The following is a 19,928-nucleotide window of genomic DNA, read 5'->3' as shown; positions in this document are numbered from 1 at the left end:
CACCCAGTAGAATATTCAAGATAAAATTTGTAAAGATAAATTGAATACCTAGAAGACGAAACATACCGATATGCGTTTTCATCATCGGAGTTTGAGATATTGACATAACTGTTGATCCAAATCGGAATAAAACTAACAAATCATATGAAGTTGAATCTGTAAATGCATCATCGGCTTGAACTACAACCATGTGTGTTTCTAATTGAGCCATTTCCTTATTAAAGGTCTAACACACTGTTAGAGATAGCATAACTGGAATTGACCCACCCACTTATATATAAATGGGTTGAAAATGCCACCTATTGTTTTGTAATTATTATTAAGAATCTTAAAGGCTATGTTGTGGCTGATAGATCGTTATATGGGGAAAAGGCTACGAAACTTTCCGAAAGGACAAATGAAGTCACTGGGACTTATGCAAACGGGTGTGTCGAGGTCGCTAAGGAACTTGGTGTTTCTGCAGTCAACTTGTGGTCAAATATGCAACTAACTCGGGGCTGGCAGAAAAAGTTTCTTAGGTTAGTGATTTATATAATCTTTGCTTATCAGTTCTCACATGGACAAAATACTAAATTGCAAGAAATGTAAACATTATCCTGCAAAATTCTACTAAACATTATCTTGCAAAATTGGGTTTGAAGGGTCTCCTCAAAAGGTTGCAACCTTTGTGATTTAAATATCATGAACCGAAAAAAGAATTTAAAATTAAAAAGAATAACGGGGTCAAACAGGCATCTGTAGTGCGGGCCATATCACGTTGAGGTTCTAACGTCTTCTGCCCATTTATCTGCAAACAATTAAAGCATCAAACATCAAACATGATTAATAATTATCTTACCACAGCAAAAATATAATTCACGAGGTTTTGTGTTTTTATTTATTAACATATTTACGCTTCCTAATCATTTGACATTTTGACCAACTTTATGTTTCACTAACCATGTGTGTTTCTAATTGACATACCTTTATACAATCATATTGAAATCTGTTTTAATCGATCATTGATTCATGAAGAACGTATATACTTAAATGTAATCGTATCCGTAAAAGCACACATAAGACTGTAGATCTTCAAGCTGATACATACAGAGTATAGATTGAATGGGTGTTGATATTTTGGTGTATCATATGTGATTTTGCGGAACCCTAAAACTGATTCAAAGGGGTTTTTTTTTTCCAAGGGTAAATGTACAGGACACGTGTAATCATGTCTGATTATTTACTATTAATCAAGATTAATTAGTGAAATAACACGTCATTAAGTAGAAGCGAGGAATAAGGAGGCAGTGACATGTCAGATCTAATCTTCACGCTTTGTAAGATGTAAGGAAGTATATGGTCAAATATATGGGCTTAACGATTAACTTTGTATATGGTTCTCCACTTCTCTTGATGTTGACTAGTCAATTAGGAACTCAATAAGCATGTTCTTTTTGGATCTCAAGGTAACTTCATTAACGGTAAAGCCTAGATTTGCCCCCTCAACTATTCGCCTATATTCAAAATATGCCTATGTTAAAATACGCCATTAAAGATGAATTATGACATCGTAGTATTGTATCCGCTAACCAATACGTAATAAAGTAAGGAGTTGCTCATTTACACCAATAATTTAATTTCTGAGATAATTGTGAAAGAGGAGAAAACTTGGTAATTCGTAATTTTTCATGGTATATTCAATTTAATAAATCTCATATCAAACTCAAGTTTTGATTTGAATTTCTACTGATATATTCGACAGATTTTGTGACGTTCAACTAAATTTTATGTTCATAATCAAGATTCAAGGTTGGTGTTGTGGGGTGATTAGCTATGCCATCATGGCATGATCCGTTATATATTTCTATAACACTTCGAATCTTATAAATAGAATTATAAATTATAAATAAAATAGAATATAATAAGAAAATAAAAATAAAATGACACAATATAGCCATTCCAAAAAATAAAAATGATACAATATAATTAGGTCTGATTTTTTGATTTGTGTTTTGTAAGAAGATATGTTTATGTCGTTGACCAATTAACATTTGTATAAAACTTGGAATATGTAAGCTATTTACCTACAAATAATAATAAAAAATAACTTTTTATGTACAATATAAAATCACATAACGTTACTGTTACACCTTGTTATGCATATAACTAAAATTCTAATGACTTTGTATAATATATGTTTTATCTACTAGATATATGTTGTTTTCATGAGCTAGTTTTTTATGATACCTACTTCTATAATCTATAATCTACATATATGTCACTCATTTCCCATTAAACACAAACCATTTAGAATGTAAAAATAAATAAAATATAAAATATACAACGTAATTACTACTCCGTATTACTATGCCAAGGGGTTTATAGTGTCTATTTCCATACATAAAGGTTCAAAATTTCCTAATTCATATTAACAAGGGTTTTAAAATTAATAAATCACCTGAAGTAAACAAGATTTACCATTATTACCATTACCATGATGTTTAAGAAAAAAAGTCTCCCATTTTTTTATTTTCCATCTCTCTAGATAGCCGCCCCAGAACCACCGTTCTCCGGCGATCAAAACAGGTAAATCCGCCCTCTTTCTTATAAACCCATTTCAATTAACTAATACCCATATCAGATCTCAAATTTTGTATCAATTTAATGGCAAAGTTACAATCTTTTTTGCTAATTTTATTATACTTCGTTATAAATCTTTGTATATGCACCAAATCTGATCCAGTTTCTACACGAAGTTGCGCACAATCCATGACTTCATTACTTAATTTCACTTCCCAGTTTGTTATGGTTCAACATCAGTTAAGAGGATCTTTTAGTATAATAAATAATTGTTCTTTTAGAATTAGTGAATTTGATATGCTTCCTGGTAGTTCTCATGTTCATTGGTGGGGTGCTGTTGGTGATGATTATGAAAATCTAACTTCAGGGTTTATTATATCTGATGATCAATTGAATGCATCAACTTATTATAAAAATGATAGCTTTACTGTTAGTTTAATGAATAATGTTACTTGGGATAAGTTTAGGGTTGTGTCTGTTTGGGATAGTTCGATGGCATCCGATTTTGGGCATGTTATGTTGCCAAATTCGGACGAAGCGCCGTTGAATTCTAGTACGGAGACCGGTTTACAACCGACGATGTTTGAAAATTGTAAAGTGTTATCAGATACGTATAGATTGAGATGGACATTGAATGAGAAAGATAATGTGATTGATATTGGTTTAGAGGGTGCAATTGGGATTCAAAATTATATGGCTTTTGGGTGGACTGAACCGAATAGGGAACATGATCATATGCTTCATGCTGATGTGGCGGTAACGGGTTTTAATGAAGAAGGTATTCCGTTTGCTGATGATTATTATATTACAAAGTATAGTGAATGTATTATGAACGAAGATGGTACATTCGAGGGTGTATGTCCCGATACAATGTATAATGCTTCAGTTTCGAATGATCTTGTAAACAATACACGGTTAGTTTATGGTCATAGAAAAGATGGTGTATCGTTTATTCGATTTCAGAGACCGTTAAAGTCTGTAGACAAGAAATATGATTGGGATATCGATGTTACAAGTAAGAGAACGTGTATTTGGGCTTTAGGGTTGATAAAACCGCCCGATTCAATTCGCCCATATTACCTTCCACAAAACCATGGTAAGACATACGGGCATGTTCATATTAACGTTTCAGAGAGTGTAAATGATTGTTTGGGCCCACTTGATGCTGAAGATAAGGAAGATCAAGAATTAGTGATTGCGGATAAGAAGGAACCGATTATTGTTACTTCGGGCCCCGCTTTGCATTACCCAAACCCGCCAAATCCTTCTAAGGTTTTGTATATGAACAAGAAAGAATCTCCTGTTTTGCGGGTCGAGAGAGGTGTACCCGTGAAATTCTCAATTCAAGCGGGTCATGATGTTGCGTTCTATATCACGTCTGACCCACTTGGTGGTAATGCAACTTCTAGAAACGGGTCGGAAACAGTTTACACGGGTGGGCCAGATGCTCAAGGGGTTCAGTCCAGCCCGAAAGAGTTGATGTGGGCCCCTGACCGAAATACCCCTGATGAAGTCTATTATCAGTCTGTTTTTACACAAAAAATGGGTTGGAAGATTCAAGTTGTTGACGGGGGTTTAACCGATATGTATAAAAACAGTGTTCTGTTAGATGATCAACAAGTAAATTTCTTTTGGACACTTTCGGATAAGTCGATATCTATAGCAGCCCGTAGTGAAAAGAAAAGCGGGTATCTTGCAATTGGGTTCGGGTCAGAAATGGAGAACAGTTTTGCATATGTTGGATGGGTTGATGTAAACGGTACGGGTCGGGTCAACACGTATTGGATAGACGGAATGGATGCCCAAAGTCTACACCCCACCAATGAAAATCTTACATATGTCAGATGCAAGTCAGAAAATGGAGTCATTACGCTCGAATTCACCCGCCCGTTAGATCCAAATTGTAACCGAAAAGAAAGACAAGAGTGTAACAACATTATTGAACCCACAAGCCCTCTCAAAGTCATATGGGCCATGGGGGCAAAATGGTCATTAGACCATTTGACCCAAAGTAACATGCATTTTGTGAAAAGCAATAAACCTGTTCGGGTTTCACTCATTCGTGGTTCAGCAGAGGCAGAGGAGGATTTACGGCCCGTTTTAGCTGCACACGGGTTCATGATGTTTTTAGCTTGGGGCATATTACTACCTTGTGGGATTTTAGCTGCCCGATACACTAAACATCTGCCCGGGGACATATGGTTCAAGATTCATGTATACTCACAGTATTCGGGCCTAGCCATTACTTTTCTCGGGCTCCTTTTTGCTGTAGCCGAGCTTCGCGGGTTTTATCTCGGGTCAGCACACGTGAAATTTGGGATCTTGACAATTCTGATGGGTTGCATACAGCCCGTTAACGCTTATTTCCGACCCAAAAAGCCCGATAATGAAAGCTCGTCTTCTAAAAGGATAATTTGGGAATATGTTCACATGTATGTAGGAAGATGTTCAATTTTTGTTGCGATTGCTGCTCTTATTAGTGGGATGAAACATTTAGGAGATAGATACAATGACGAAAATACCCGTGGGCTAACATGGGCATTGATTGTTTGGGTATCGTTAGGTTTTGTCACGGTTTTATATTTGGAATATAAAGAAAGGCGTAACGGGGAAACAATAGTGAGAAGCAACTGGGTTTTGGGTAATGGGGAAGAGGAAGATGCTGATCTTTTAAGCTCAAATGGGAAACATGAAGATAAAGATTCGGGTGAAATAATGGAAGTACAGCTCGAACCCGTTTCGGGAAGGTACACCGTTATATAAAAGTCGGTTTTTTGTTAAAAGATTTGGTGAGTCGTTATCGTTTTTATTTCATTTTTTATGTGAACTGTATTGACCCGACTACCAGTTTTGATCTTGGGCGGCTTATTGTGTGTATACTCAACATGTTTGCTAGTTCTAGAGAGGAAAAATGTTATCTGAATGTACTTAGTTTACACTTAATACATTTGTTATTATTCATCAAGGATCATTATATTTTTTTAAGTTCTAATTCTCTTTTAACAAGCATATCAAATGGAAAAAGACAGTAGTTTTTTCTTTGTTTTCCAATTTTAGGCTGCAGGATATCATTAGTTTTGTGCTAAAAGATGCACAAACATATATCTCATAGCTTCTCATTGTAAATTTACATAAATATTGAATGTACTACAAATTTATCAAGTTAACCATGCCTGTGAAGCTGTACTTGAAATAGCCCATTCCAAATCTTGTCCTAAGGCCCAAAAGAAGTACCCACCCAAGGCTCGATCCCGTGCATAATGGACCTTGGATCTAATCGATCCAGTATCGTCATATGAGATCCATGAGTCACCTGCATAAGAATAGTACGAAACCCTTGTGTTATCGAACACAATTGTTGCGTTGTTCTCCTTATTGAAATCAACAACTTGAGAATAGACCAATATACCACTTCCAGGGCCCGCCCCGGTGGTTGGAGCTCCGACCGTGTTGACATTTGGGTCCTGGAGCGACCATGTTGGGCCGTAGAGGGGTAGGCCCAATACGATCTTTTTGGAAGGCACACCCGCTTGAATCCAAGACCCGATTCCAAAATCTGTACTAAGATCAGTGTTTGGGTCGTATAAAGCCGAATGCAATCCTGTAAAATTTTCCCAAGTGCCATGATAATCAAAGCACATTGGACTAATCCAGTCAACGTATTGACTTATCACCTGGGTTGGGTATGTTCGCGGTCCACCATTAAATGAAATGTTGGAAGCATAATAAACAGCCGAAGTCAATACGAGTCGAGCCCTATTATTCACATTCGCCTCATGTTCAAGCGCAACATGCCATTCATTAAATAACAAAGCTAAGTTTGCCATATCAGACTCGTTCGATGGAAACTCCCAATCAAGATCAACGCCATCAAAATTGAAATCTCGTGCTACTTCGATAGTTGAATTTATAAAAGTGGCACGAGAATACTCTTGACTTGCCATTTTTGAAAAAATACTGGGTAAATCACCACCCCCGCCACCTCCAATGGACAACACGGTTTTAACAGGCGGATTCCAACTACTTTTAGCATTTGAAAACTCAAGTAACTTGTCTACATCGTCTGATGTTATGTCAAGTGCGTAATTGGTAGACGATGGTAGAACAAATGCGTAGTAAATGTGTGAGAAGTATGATGTGTCGATGGAAGAGGCGGGATATCCAGTGAACGAAGGCCAATAAGCTGCTCTAACACCTTGATCGGATACCAAATCATGAGATTTTGACCCGAGTGCTATAGTAATTAAGGGAAAGTTCAAGATTGTTAAGACAAAAAGGAATGTGATTCTTTGAGTAGCCATAGTTAATCTCTTGTTTTTGTGACGGATGAGAATGTTAATTATCTACTTATAAACTTAGTGAAAATGTTTTTCTTGTTCTTAGTTACGATCAACGTTCGATGACAACATTTTAAAAAGGGACAAATTAAGAGAACCCACTACAGAAGACAATGGGTTTATGTTACAATTGGGTTCAATAATGAGTGGCATTGTTTAACGTGCAATCTATTGCAAACATATATAACTTACAATAACAACACTAAAATAAATTTTTATCTTGTTATAATACAAATTAGAAGCATATCGTACATAAATGACAAATGGAAAAGATGTTCCTTGCTTGGATGATTTTGTTTCGATTCTCCTTAATTTTATTTGATGCGCTTTGCTAGTTTAATAAAATTTCACCCGTTCGAAAAAATTAAAATGAATGACAAATGGAAACCGTTGATAGTAGGGTATTTGAAATACAAATGTTTTTTGTTGTTGTTAGTTTTGTCTAATTCTATAGCATTAATTCAGTAGCTTTACCACCTCAAAAAAAAAAAAAAAAAAAAAAAAAAAAAAAAAAAAAAAAAAAAAAAAGGGTGTCAAAAAGGTATTAATAAGGTTGATGGTCCAATTCAATTTGGTTCCAACTTTTGTTGCTTTAGAAGTTAGTGACACTCCAATTGTTGAGCCTACTGTTGATATACATGTTGAGATTGGGGCTAAGAAAGGTTTTAATTACAATCGTTGCAAGAAAGACATGCAGAAGGACATAAGGTGAAGGACGCGGAAGGTCACTTTATTTTACGGGACGATGATGAGTTCGGGTGATCAAGAACAAGCAGATATCCGAAGTAGATAATGGGGTTTCCGGTCTACGGGATGAATACGTAACCGGTACCTTGAACGTTAGCAGTAAGGGGTTTTTTTTTTTTTTTTTTTTTTTTTCATGATTTAGCGGATCGCGGTTTGTTTCCTCCATCCTCTGGTGTTCTACTTGGAAGCAAGTCCTTCAACGTTCTCACTTACTCCTTTAAGTCTCGGAAAGGTAAGGGCGTCCATATTGATAAAGTTGATGGGATTACGAACCGTCCGGATGGAACGGATCATAAAGGTCCCTCTAAGGCGTTTAAATCAGCTTGTGTGCTTTGTTTACGTTTGCTCGATTAGTTTTAGCATTGTGTAATTGTTTAGGCGATTGTTATTGGCATTGTTCGATTAGTTTTTAGTATTTTGTAATTGTTTAGGCGATTGTTATTGGTAATTGTTTAGGCGATTGTTATTGGTATTGTTCAATTAGTTTTTAGTATTTTGTAATTGTTTAGGCGATTGTTATTGGTATTGTTCGCATTGTATGGCGTTTTTGGTTTAGTTTAGGCTCGTTTTGAGTTAGCTTCAGTTTGTGAAGTTTACTCTCAACAAGCCTTTCCGTGGTTGTATGTTCTATATCGGTTTCCTCTGTTTTTCAATGAAATGCTACTTTTTAGTACTCTTCGTTATTTTAGTAAAAGAAAAAAATAAGTCGGAACGTATCAAAGTAATGCAACTGCGACCATGCTTAACTTCAGTTAACTTGAGAATAATGTTCCTTAAACGTAGAGCTACTATCATCAATCATCAACATGCACGAATGGTCACAACACATATACTAACATACAAATTCTACCAGAAAAAACTTAGATAAAATCCCCAAACACTTAAAATTAACATACAAATGACATCAAATGCAGAAACTGTCTACATGAACATAGCAAAAGGTTTTAAACTTACGTCAAACAGTTTTTTGAGTTTATACATGAAAGTGCCCCAATTAAAAAAAACCCTAAATAGTTTGATGTCATCGGCTAACTTACTGTTCCAAGGCCTTCCCTCATGTGAAAACAATGATGCTCTGGTGACTTCATATGGCACTTGGACCTCGTCCGATGATGACAGTACCTAATTAAGTTGGTTAACATCCAGCTTGGACCAACTTGGTTCTATCCAAGCATGAGTTTTGGCTTCCAAGAAACCCCCAAAACCATTGTTGACAAGTTTCCCACCAAATGTGTGATACGTTCGTGTTTTGAGTGAATACCACACTAGGTTCGGGAAAACGATCTTATTCTCCATTTCACGCGTTTTGGCATCAACACAAACAGATGTGGGACCACCAATATAAATTGTGTGCCTCCCTATAGTGTCTGTTTTCTTCCATTGATCGTCAGCATGATTTCGCCTGAATACCTCGACTTCTCCAAACTCACCCACAATAACTACTAAAAGATATTCATCACAATTCATCACAAAATATTGTGTCCTAGAGCTACAACTACTTTTCGGTACTTCGGCTAAAATAACTGAGTCAATCGGGTCAAATGTACTGGAATACATGTAAGAAACAGTAGACCGCATCTCTATATACGTGTTGGTGTGGGGCTGCCAGATGGTCGGATTTACCATTTCTTTATACATCGCATAAAGATCTCTGCCAATAAATATTGAAGAAAACAGAGGTTCCCCATTTACAAAGTTACGATCATTATTGTCTTCGAACAAACACCAAGATGGTTTCCCACTTACAAAGTAGATCAAAGTAATCCTGTCATTGATGATTGCATATCCACCAACTATCCAATCAGATGAAGTAGGTGGCGCTGAGAAACATAAGCTTTTTACATCACCATTATTAAATACTGGAAGCTTGCGTACATCATTTGTGAAGGGGTTAAAAAACACTGGGCATTCATATTCTCTGCTCTCGCACAACAACCAACCATACCTCGAACAATATATCGTGTCCTCCACCAACGACAACGATAGCTTTGAATTCTTCATAAAATACTTATCACCCGACAACGGATCTATAAAAGTGACAATCCCTTTATCTACAACCATTAGACATGGTGAATTTAATGAATAATTATGCCATCTTCTTCTTCTTAATGATGACTCGTTTCTCCACCCTATGAGAGGTGCAGCAAGATGACAGAGTTTGCATGTAGCACGAAAGTTGAGGTACTCCACACCAACACAATATTCCAAAATAATCTTATAAACTCCAAATGGAATATTGTACACGCGTGATTCATTATGCTCAACAGCGTCACCCGTTACCACACTCTCATCCTTTTCTAGCCTACATGAAAAAAGAAGTATTATTTTCATAGCAATAAATAAAAGTATACAATAATAACATGACACATAAATATAAATGATAAATCAACTAAGATGATCATTATTACCTTCCTTCCAACATCAACACACGGGTTGTTGAGACCACTTGAGAAGGCATAGAAGATACGACGATGGTTCTATCTTTGACATGGTACAAGTATAATATTCCATCCACTTCGTAACGAATGTGTATGTAACCCCCTAACTCGGAGTCAACCGCAGGGTTATAAAATATGGACCAATCCCGACCAAGATCCACATAAAAGATAGCATCATTCAAGTCATTCATTTCTTCCCACTTAACTTGAGTAATCCGCAAGTCTTTGAGGTCATCCTCACTCATTTGTTCCATTTTTTTAACACCAGTCAAGTCCCATTTCTTGAGACACTCCAATTCTTCAGACTTTATACTAGCCGTGTCTAATTGAAACAAAGACACATCACCACATTTCTTAGTTTTTTCATCAATACCAACGCTAATGCAGAACAATTTTGTACCATATCCCTTCAAAAAATTAGCCCACCCCAAAGAACGTTTAGAATCAGAAGAAGAATAAGAAAACAAAGGGCCATTCCCAAACATCAGTAGTTGAATTGTATTTTGATAGTCCTTTACTACAATCTCAACCTGTATGACTACAGGAGAGATAGAACTATCGCAAATTAAAGCATATATTTTACCATTACAACATGTTAGACTATTTAGATATGCACCATCATATGTTAATTCCTTGAGTTGTTTAGCATATGACATTTGAGTCCATCTCATACAACTTTTTTTAGAATTCATCCGGCAAATGAAAATTGAAGATTCATCACATCTTGTTACCAGGAGGATTGAATTGGGATCATCAGGAGGAGCCGTCAAACAACATTCATCTAAAGATACACCATATGCGGTATACAATACCAAATTAGGAAGATCAATAATCTTCAAAGTCAAAGGGTTCCAAAGAGACCAACTGGTATTATATGGATGGTTTGATAGAATTAACCAGCCATGGAGACAACCTCGAATACGTTTTCCATTCAATTCGGGGATTTGACTTTGATATTTAATCAGCGGGTCGTGTAGTGTAGAGTAAAATTCTGTATCAATGGCGTCTTGTTCATCTATGAAGTTCTGAACAATAAACCATGGATATTTTGAAGATAAAAGAGGAAATTCGTCACATGATGAACCAATAGAAACCTTCTGATCATGCTCCATCTAACAAGTTAATAATAACAATCATCTAAAAATCAGTAGTAGGTTAAAACTACATTCCTTATTCAGATGAACATACAACAAATCTCCACCCAATTGAGCAATTGATCAATATCAAGCCACTATGGCTCAAACTTCATCAATACCCGAACTCAATTTACAAACTCAAAAACACTTGTTTTAATGAAAATTTTAGTAAATCCCTTTGAATAAGTGCAATAAAAAAACGTGATTTTGACAACAGCAACAACAACAAAAATAGTAAATAAATAAAAATAATTACTAGTTTGTATTAAATAAGTGCAATAAAAAAGACTATTTCTGTACACAAAAAAAAAGGCACTAAAACTGCTAAAAAATGAACTAGAAACAGTATCACAGCCAAAAACAGCAGTAGCAGAGCTCAAAAAACAGCTTTACAGCTAAACAACAACATGAAGAAAGTCGGCAAGTAGAAGTACACGATTTAAACATTATACCTCAATTTTTAACATAAATTTTGTAAACCCTAAATAAATTAATTAACTAAATAAATTACCTGATTTAATACCAAGAAAAGTTGCTGATACTTGAGGAAATCGAATAATGTGAAGGCGATAGTGGAAGTTATAAACAATCCGCAGCTTCCTTCACTACTTCGATTTGAAATTGAAAAGCTGAAGTTGTGAAGAGACGGGCATTCGCATAGGAGATAAGAGCGAAAGAAATAAACCTTTTTGAGTAGGGACCTTTAGAGTATCTGGAGATTTAATTGGAAAGCGACTTTTGTTTTGGGCTGGACTTATTTTTTTCAGGAGATGGATATTTCCACACGTTTTGGATATGGGAAAGGGTCAATCACCAAAATACCCATTTTTTTGCCCTTTTCTGAGCTGGAACCCCCCTTTTTTTTTTTGAGAATTTGCCCGCGCAAGGCGTAAGTATCTTTAGACCTTGCGACCTTGCGGCTTGCGCCTTTGCGTGTAAACGCAAGGCGCAAGGATAAGGGCTTGCGTCCTTGCGTCCTTGCGCCTTGCGCCTTATCAGAATGAATTTTTCCTGATTTCTGGATAAGATTTTTTTGGATTCTTTGTACCTTTACGGATAAGATTATGTACCTGTCTATTTAATGAGGCTAGAACTCCAGATTAATAATTTTATTTTACTTCATTTTCAAAAAGATCAAGTCATTAGAGCATCGTTAAGGTACCAACTTTTATCTATTTTTTCACTAATTTGTGTCTTAATGAGTTGTAGTAATGATGAAGCATTTGTTGTTCATGTATGTTGTGGAGGTAATTTTGAATTTGTTAACAACATACCTATGTATCTGCCTCTTGACTGTTTTAGAACCAGATTAAAACTACCACTTGCTCCACAAAAACCAATAAATCGAAGAGTATTGTTAAGGAAAATTCTCAAAAAAATTGAATTGCCACCTAATGCACCTGTTTCGCTAAGATATATTGATAATAATCATATTTTTGATATTACTGATGATCATGAAGATTTTTTTGAGTTTTTAAAACACGCTGTCACAAACGAGCCTATTGATATTTATGTTGTCGACAAAGTTAGAATGCTTCAACCCGGACAAAATTCACAAACACACCAGCCCCAACAAAATCCACAAACACACCATCTCCAACAAAACCTCCGGATTCTCGAGTCTCAACCAAACAAACAAACTCACCATCTGCAAAAAGAACAGGATGAAATACACAATTCCGAACCAAACCTCGAAACACACTATTCGGAAGAAAAACAGGCTGAAATACCACCTCCAAACACAGAAGAATTTGACTTCTTCAACCATGGCGCCGAGAACGTGTGTAAAATAAAAAAAATAGAGAACCCGTTTATACCTGTTGTTGGGTCTAGTGAATCGGATGAAGCAAGTGACGAGGAAGATGAAGATGAAGAAGATGAAGAAAAACAAGATGTATTCTGGAATATGCCAACTCTACACAATCAGCAAGATGAAGAAAACCCAGAATTTACGACCCCAATTCCAACCACGTATCAGGTATCTGATTTGGTCAAAGTTCGTCAAACGTTTTCGAACAAGGAAGAATTCCTAAACCAGCTATTTACAAAATGCCTTGAAGAAAACTTTCAAATAAAGCCTGTAAAGTCAGACAAATCTCGGTACACCGCTAAATGTGTGTTGCCAAATTGTGAGTGGAAATGTAGTGCATACAAAATAAGACACACTGAAAACTTTATGGTTAAAAAGTTGCATGACGTACACACTTGCTCACGCACACAAATTATGGGAAACAATAAACATGCTACTAAAAAGGTGTTGGGTAGTATTCTTATGGATTCGTTCAAGGCTGCTAATCGAGAGTATAAACCAAAAGATATACGTGATGATGTAGCTAATCGGTTTAGAGTGAGTGTATCATACAATCAAGCATGGAGGGCCAAGTGTCAAGCAATAGAGATGTTACGTGGCAGTAGTGATGACTCCTTTAGAATGCTTCCCATTTACCTTCATAACCTTAAGATCCACAACCCGGGGACCATCACCAATTTGGTTACCGATAAAGAAAATAAATTTGTGATGTGTTACATGTCCATTGGAGTAGTTGTAAGTAAATATATTTTAGCAAAAACCACCTTTTAATATGTACACCATACGCAAAGGCGCAAGGGTCACCTTGCGCCAACTAATACGCAATGACGCAATAAAAACCTTGCGCCTTGCGTATGGTGTATGAGGTCTTTATTAATAATATTTGATTTACTGTGAAAATTTCATGCAGATTCGATCATTTGTGCAACATGTCCGCCCGATAATCATCGTCGATGCTGCACATTTAAAGGGTGGGTACCTGGGTACTAATTTAGTTGCTGTTGCGATGGATGACAATAATGGAATTTTGCCATTGGCTTATGGAATTGGTGAAGGCGAGACAAACAGTGTTTGGTCATGGTTTTTTGGTAACCTAAGAGATCATTTAATGAGTTATGGTATGGTTGATCGTATGTCAGAGATTACTTTTATTTCTGATCGTGCTGCTTCAATAGCACACGGCATTGCAAACGTGTTTCCGGAAGCGTTTCACGCTCATTGTGCACGTCATTTATTCATGAACATCAAAACTAAATCTAATCGGTGGTGTTTCTACATCATAACTTCTGGGAATGTAATGTGCCATGTCCGTGCGACGACTAAACTTAAACCCCGTGATGAGACAAAATTCCCGCCTACTAAATCTAATTTTGAAATTCGGACGGAAACTAAACCATATTTCCTCATCATCAGCAGGGTACTTTTCATCTATTCCTATCGGTCGCTCACTCTTTCTTTGGAGCATTGCATGTACAAGGCCCGGATCATTGCCGGTGTAAGAAAGATCTAGCCAAGGACCAAAACAAGTTCCCCTAAAAATTTTTTGTTAATTCTCAGTCATTGATGCCTTTAGTTGAGGTATAACATTAAGCATATTCTTCATCGTCAACTTCGCCTCAACATATCCCTGAAACAGACAGTTTTTCAGAAGAAAAATACAGGCGCAAGGACGCAAGTCGCACCTTGCGTCTCGTGTATCACACAGGCGCAAGGACGCAAGACGTGCCTTGCGCCAGCTACTAGGGACAAAACGCAAGGACGCAAGACTTTCCTTGCGCCTATACCAGATTCTAGTTTTAAGCCCTAAAACAATCGTGTTCCAGTTTTTATAAAATGTTAGCTTCCAAATACTGTAACTTTAACAAATCTAGCAACACTATAAGTGAGTTTTGCATCACCAAGCTCGTTGAAGCATTTCATCGAACACTTGGTGTGCAACAAAAATTATATATCATTTTCAACATAGAAATGGAGTAATCGAACGGAGATAGTTGAAAGGAAACACTTACCTGTTCTTGTGACATATTGATCACGTTTTTTGTCGGTTTTTTTTCTCTTCCTTTTTCTCAATCGTGGTGGTGATGGTGATGCTAATGGAGGCGGTGATGGTAATGGTGGTGAGATGTACTGATGGCGGTGGTGCTGGCGATGGTGGTGGTGGTGGTGGTGATGTGGTGAGTCTCAGAAGAAAGGTCGCAAGGGTAGACGGGTCGCAAGGGGGTCGCAAGTGCAAGGTTCTTTGTAATCGCCGTCGGTCGCAAAGTGGTCGCAAGAGCTGATTGTCGGGGTGTGTGTGTGTATGTGGTGTCTGATTTCTATATTTGACCTAATTTTTTAACACAAGGACGCAAGGCGCAAGGACGCAAGGCGCAAGGACGCAAGTCGCAAGGTCGCAAGGTCTCTTGCGCCTTGCGCGGGCATTTTGTCAAGGTTTTTTTTTTTTTGGGTACCAGCTCAGAAAAGACCAAAAAAATGGGTATTTTGGTGATTGACCCTATGGGAAATTGGCCATTTAAATTTTTTTCAAAGAAAATACACTTTTTAAAAAAAACTAGTGAAATGACTAGTGAAATGACCCGTAAAATCACGAGGTTGTTTAAACGAAACAGTTTAATGATATGTTCTAGGTATTAAGTGAATGTAGACGTTAAAGGTATTTACTTTAATGACTCGTGGGACCACGAATTCCGATTAAGAAACTTCTCGTTGTTTTTACAAATATATTAATGTACTTAATTTAGTCATGATAAATGAACTACATTTATTCTCCCACCATTCTCTTCCAATTTTCAATACAATTATTATTTTATTTGTCATAAAATTATACATTACAACCTTTTATTGAGACATTATTTCGCATAAATATGTAACATAAATAATCTAGTAAGAGAATCTGTATTTGAATAATAATAATATAACAATTATAGTTATAATTATAATAATAAAGTTTGCTTACAAATGAAGTATTTATATTTTTAATAATAATTATTAGTAATAACAAATGCCTCTTGAAATTATTTAAAAAACTAAAATACAATTATTATATAAAGATTGTACAATATGCTTCAAAGTTTGTACATGTGTTCATAAGTTGTACTGTAAAAGATTGTACAATTTATTACAAAGTTTGTACATATGATCATAAGAGTGTATTATCATAAGGTTGTACATAATGCTTCAAATATTGTACATATGATCATGAGATGTTTTATTATAAGAGTGTACATAATGATTCAAATATTGTACATATGGTTATGGAGGTGTTTTATCATAAGGTTGTACATAATGCTTCATGTATTATACAATTAATATGTATTAAACAAGCATTCCGTGCACTGCGGCGGCCGACCAATTAAACTTTATGTGCAAGCGTTGTCTTGAAAAGCATCTTAAAAGCATCTTAGATAGTTAACGATCATACATAAGTAGTTTAGGGACATTTTACAGAATGCTTATTTTCTTCCACAGAAAGCATTCTATGTTGTTTAAGTGCATGTATATTATAGAGTCAAAATTGTATGCTCATTTGCAGTTTGCAGAGTGGCCTGGTCCTTTTTTCTCTTGCTTCAACCTATTATTTAATTAAAAGAAACATCAAGTTTTAAACTTAAATTGTAAAATCATAGATCAATTTAAAGACATTTGATGCAACATACAAACATGCTTACCATCATCAGCTACATAGACTTCTTAAAAAAGCATACACACAGCGTAATAACCCACAAACAGAAAGATAAATCACAATTCTGAAAAAACAAAACAATCATAATAATACAAATCAAATAACATAAATAATTAGTACCACATGAAAGCACCTCCCTCAATGTAACTGATGATCATTACAAAACTGTAGCTTCTTGAATCGTAGTTCCTTTCTAACCACAATAATAATTAATAATTAATAATTAATATTAATAATAGACATAATAAAAGAAGAAAAAAAGTGAAAGCATAGAGTCGCAAATTACCATTTAGGGAAAGAAAAAAAAACCTTCAGAAAAAAGGATCAAGTTGGAGATGCACCTAAAAAACAATATAATTAAACAATTAAACCTCTGATAATCGATTGGAACTAATAACTAATGAGTAGACAACTAAAAAAAGAGACACCGTTTCTTATTACATGTTCGTATAGAACTATTTCTTAGTATTAGGGTTAAATCCCACACCCTTTAAGGGTTTATCATTGAACTAATTATAATGGTTACAAGGAGTTTGAAATAGGGAAAAATAAATACAATAGGAAACAAATTTTATCTACAAATATTCTAGTTTGCTCCTTAAGTCACGTTGGTGACTTGTTGACCAAGCACACCGTTAATACCCCCCTCAAGCGAATAGGTGGCGGGCCAACTTGAAGCTTGGCGTGAAAAGACTCGAACAAAGGTCTAGGCAAACTCTTCGTGAAGATATCAACAAGCTGAAGATGCGTAGGAACAAATTTCGTGTATAACTTTCCGGAAGTAACCAACTCACGAACAAAGTGATAATCGATATCTATGTGCTTAGACCGTTTGTGCGAGACAGGATTCTGAGTAAGAAAGAGAGCACTTTTGTTATCACATAAAATGGTCGGACGATCAGGTGGCAATATATGAAGTTCACGCAGAAGGTGCGTAATCCAAACAATCTCAGCTGCAGTATTCGCCAAAGCCCTATACTCAGATTCACAGCCCGAGCGAGCAACAGCCGGTTGCTTCTTAGCGCTCCATGAAACTAAATTTCCTCCAAGAAAAATAGAATATCCGTATGTGGACCGTCTTGTTTCAATACATCGAGCCCAATCAGCATCAGAATAACCAAGAATGGATGGTTTAGGCGAATGGTGAAAAAACAACCCATAATGTATCGTACCCTTTATATAGCGAATAATTCACTTTACAGCCTGAAAATGATCAAGAGTCGGAGCCTGAAGAAATTGACTCACTTGGTTAACCGCATAGGATATGTCTGGACGAGTAATAGTGGACGAGTAATAGTGAGATACTGGAGAGCACCTACAAGCGAGCGATAATAAGTGGGATCATCAAAGGGATACCCATCTGTTGTAAATGAAGCCGCGATAGGAAGAGGTGTCGAGATAGGTTTGCTATCCAGCAACTGAGCACGAACCAAAATATCATGAGTGTATTTGGTTTGACTAAGAAATAAACCTGAGTCCGTATAGGCAACTTCTAGTCCTAGAAAATAACTCAGGTTTCCAAGATCCTTGATAGCGAATTCCTGGTGAAGTCGTGTAATAAACCCATCAATTTTAGAAGAGTTATTCCCGGTAAGAATAATGTCATCAACATAGACGAGTAGATAAAGCACGCTCGTACCCTTTTTGTAGACAAACAACGACGGATCCGCGCGACTGCAGGTGAAACCTAGTAGAATAAGAAAGTCACTCAAGCGTTGAAACTATGCTCGGGGAGCTTGCTTGAGTCCATATAACGCCTTCTTCAGTCGACAAACATGACCAGGAAACTTAGAATCAATAAAACCGGGAGGTTGCTCCATGAGAACATTTTCAGTAAGATGCCCGTTCAAAAACGCATTCTTAACGTCTAGCTGATGCAAATGCCATTTGTGAAGCATAGCTAAAGAAAGGACAATGCGCACAGTCGAGGCTTTGACAACAGGACTGAAAGTTGCAGAATAATCAAGGCCAGGAATTCGAGTAAATCCTTGAGCAACAAGACGAGCTTTAAGCCGATCAACAGAACCATCTGCATTATATTTCATGCGAAACACCCATTTCGAACCAACAATATTACCATGAGTCGGGCGAGGAACAAGATCCCAAGTATGATTAACATGTAACACGTCAATCTCTTCTTGCATAGCCTGAAACCAAGCAGGGTTTTTAGATGCCGATTTAAAACCCTTTGGTTCGCGAGTAGTAAGCAAAGCATGATGGAGTGGGGAGCAAGAAAGTTGTGCAATATCGACAATATATTTACGCTTAACAATAACCGCTTTTGAACGCGTAGTCATGGGGTGAGTGGCAATAAGTTCAGCTGGCAAGACATCGGGAGCAGCAACCGTTTGTTGAGACTCGACAGAAGCATCAGCAGTAGCTTCGGTATCGGACACTGAAGATGAAGATGAATCAGATGCGTCGGTAATCGGTGCAGCAACCATGGGAGGATGCGACACAGATGTCTCGGGACATAATGAACAAGATGACGATTTATTTGAAGTAGAAACCGTCGAAGGAGACACTGTAGAAACCGTAGGAGTATAACATGGTAATGCACTATCCAAAAAATTTGAGTAACTCAAACTACCAAGATCAACTTTGCTGGAGGTCCCGGAATAAGGAAAATTAACTTCATCAAATTGAGCATGCCGTGTAACATATTCACGTCCAGGAGAAATATCTAGACATCGATAACCTTTGTAAAATGAGCTGTAACCAATGAAAACACATGGAACACTACGGGGAGCGAGTTTGTGCAGTGAGTAATCACGAAGATACGGATAAACACGACAACCAAAAATTCGAAAAGTATCATAATGCAGCGTGGTCTTGAATAATAACTCATAGGGTGACATTGAGTTGAGTACAACCGTAGGCAAGCGGTTAATGATATAAGTTGTTGAACTGAATGCATCGACCCATAGAGAAGCAAGCGTATGAGCATTAAACATCATGGCAAGACCTGTTTCGATGATATGACGATGTTTGCGTTCAGCCCGTCCGTTTTGCTGAGGTGTGTACGGACATGAAACTCTGTGATGTGTTCCATTATCTAAAAGAAGTTGACGAACATTATTATTGAGAAACTCAGTACCACCGTCACTTTGAAAAACTTTGATCTTGCAGCCAAACTGTGTTTGCACTAAATTTAAGAAGTTACAGAACACACCAAAAAAGTCTGATTTGTGCTTAAGAGGGTAAAACCATGTAAAACGA

At 36.7% G+C, this 19,928-nt stretch overlaps 3 protein-coding genes and 1 long non-coding RNA gene across 4 annotated transcripts; 1 reads left to right on the top strand and 3 right to left on the bottom strand.

Moving 5' to 3' along the window:
- Nucleotides 1-2,505: 2,505 nt before the first annotated feature.
- LOC139857164 (cytochrome b561, DM13 and DOMON domain-containing protein At5g54830-like) lies at nt 2,506-5,544 on the top strand. The gene has a single exon (XM_071845897.1). The coding sequence runs from the start codon at nt 2,644-2,646 to the stop codon at nt 5,320-5,322; it is 2,679 nt and encodes an 892-aa protein (XP_071701998.1). The 5' UTR covers nt 2,506-2,643; the 3' UTR covers nt 5,323-5,544.
- Nucleotides 5,545-5,717: 173 nt separating this feature from the next.
- On the bottom strand, nt 5,718-6,860 carry LOC139859210 (class V chitinase CHIT5a-like). Its single transcript, XM_071848005.1, has one exon. The coding sequence runs from the start codon at nt 6,858-6,860 to the stop codon at nt 5,718-5,720; it is 1,143 nt and encodes a 380-aa protein (XP_071704106.1).
- A 1,605-nt stretch (nt 6,861-8,465) lies between these two features.
- LOC139857566 (uncharacterized) lies at nt 8,466-11,319 on the bottom strand. The gene is made up of 2 exons (XM_071846379.1): nt 10,052-11,319; nt 8,466-9,945 (listed from the first exon to the last, which is right to left on the bottom strand). The coding sequence occupies exons 1-2, from the start codon at nt 11,191-11,193 to the stop codon at nt 8,766-8,768; spliced, it is 2,322 nt and encodes a 773-aa protein (XP_071702480.1). The 5' UTR covers nt 11,194-11,319; the 3' UTR covers nt 8,466-8,765.
- Nucleotides 11,320-16,346: 5,027 nt separating this feature from the next.
- Nucleotides 16,347-18,706, bottom strand: LOC139858504 (uncharacterized). The gene is made up of 3 exons (XR_011762973.1): nt 17,019-18,706; nt 16,696-16,902; nt 16,347-16,598 (listed from the first exon to the last, which is right to left on the bottom strand). It is a non-coding gene; the product is annotated as an uncharacterized lncRNA (long non-coding RNA).
- Between the last annotated feature and the right edge of the window lie 1,222 nt (nt 18,707-19,928).

The sequence above is a fragment of the Rutidosis leptorrhynchoides genome, chromosome 7 (genome assembly GCF_046630445.1).
Source record: "Rutidosis leptorrhynchoides isolate AG116_Rl617_1_P2 chromosome 7, CSIRO_AGI_Rlap_v1, whole genome shotgun sequence".
Lineage (NCBI taxonomy): Eukaryota > Viridiplantae > Streptophyta > Magnoliopsida > Asterales > Asteraceae > Rutidosis > Rutidosis leptorrhynchoides.
Note: the sequence above shows the minus strand (reverse complement) of the source record. Positions and strands in the feature narration are given on the sequence as shown.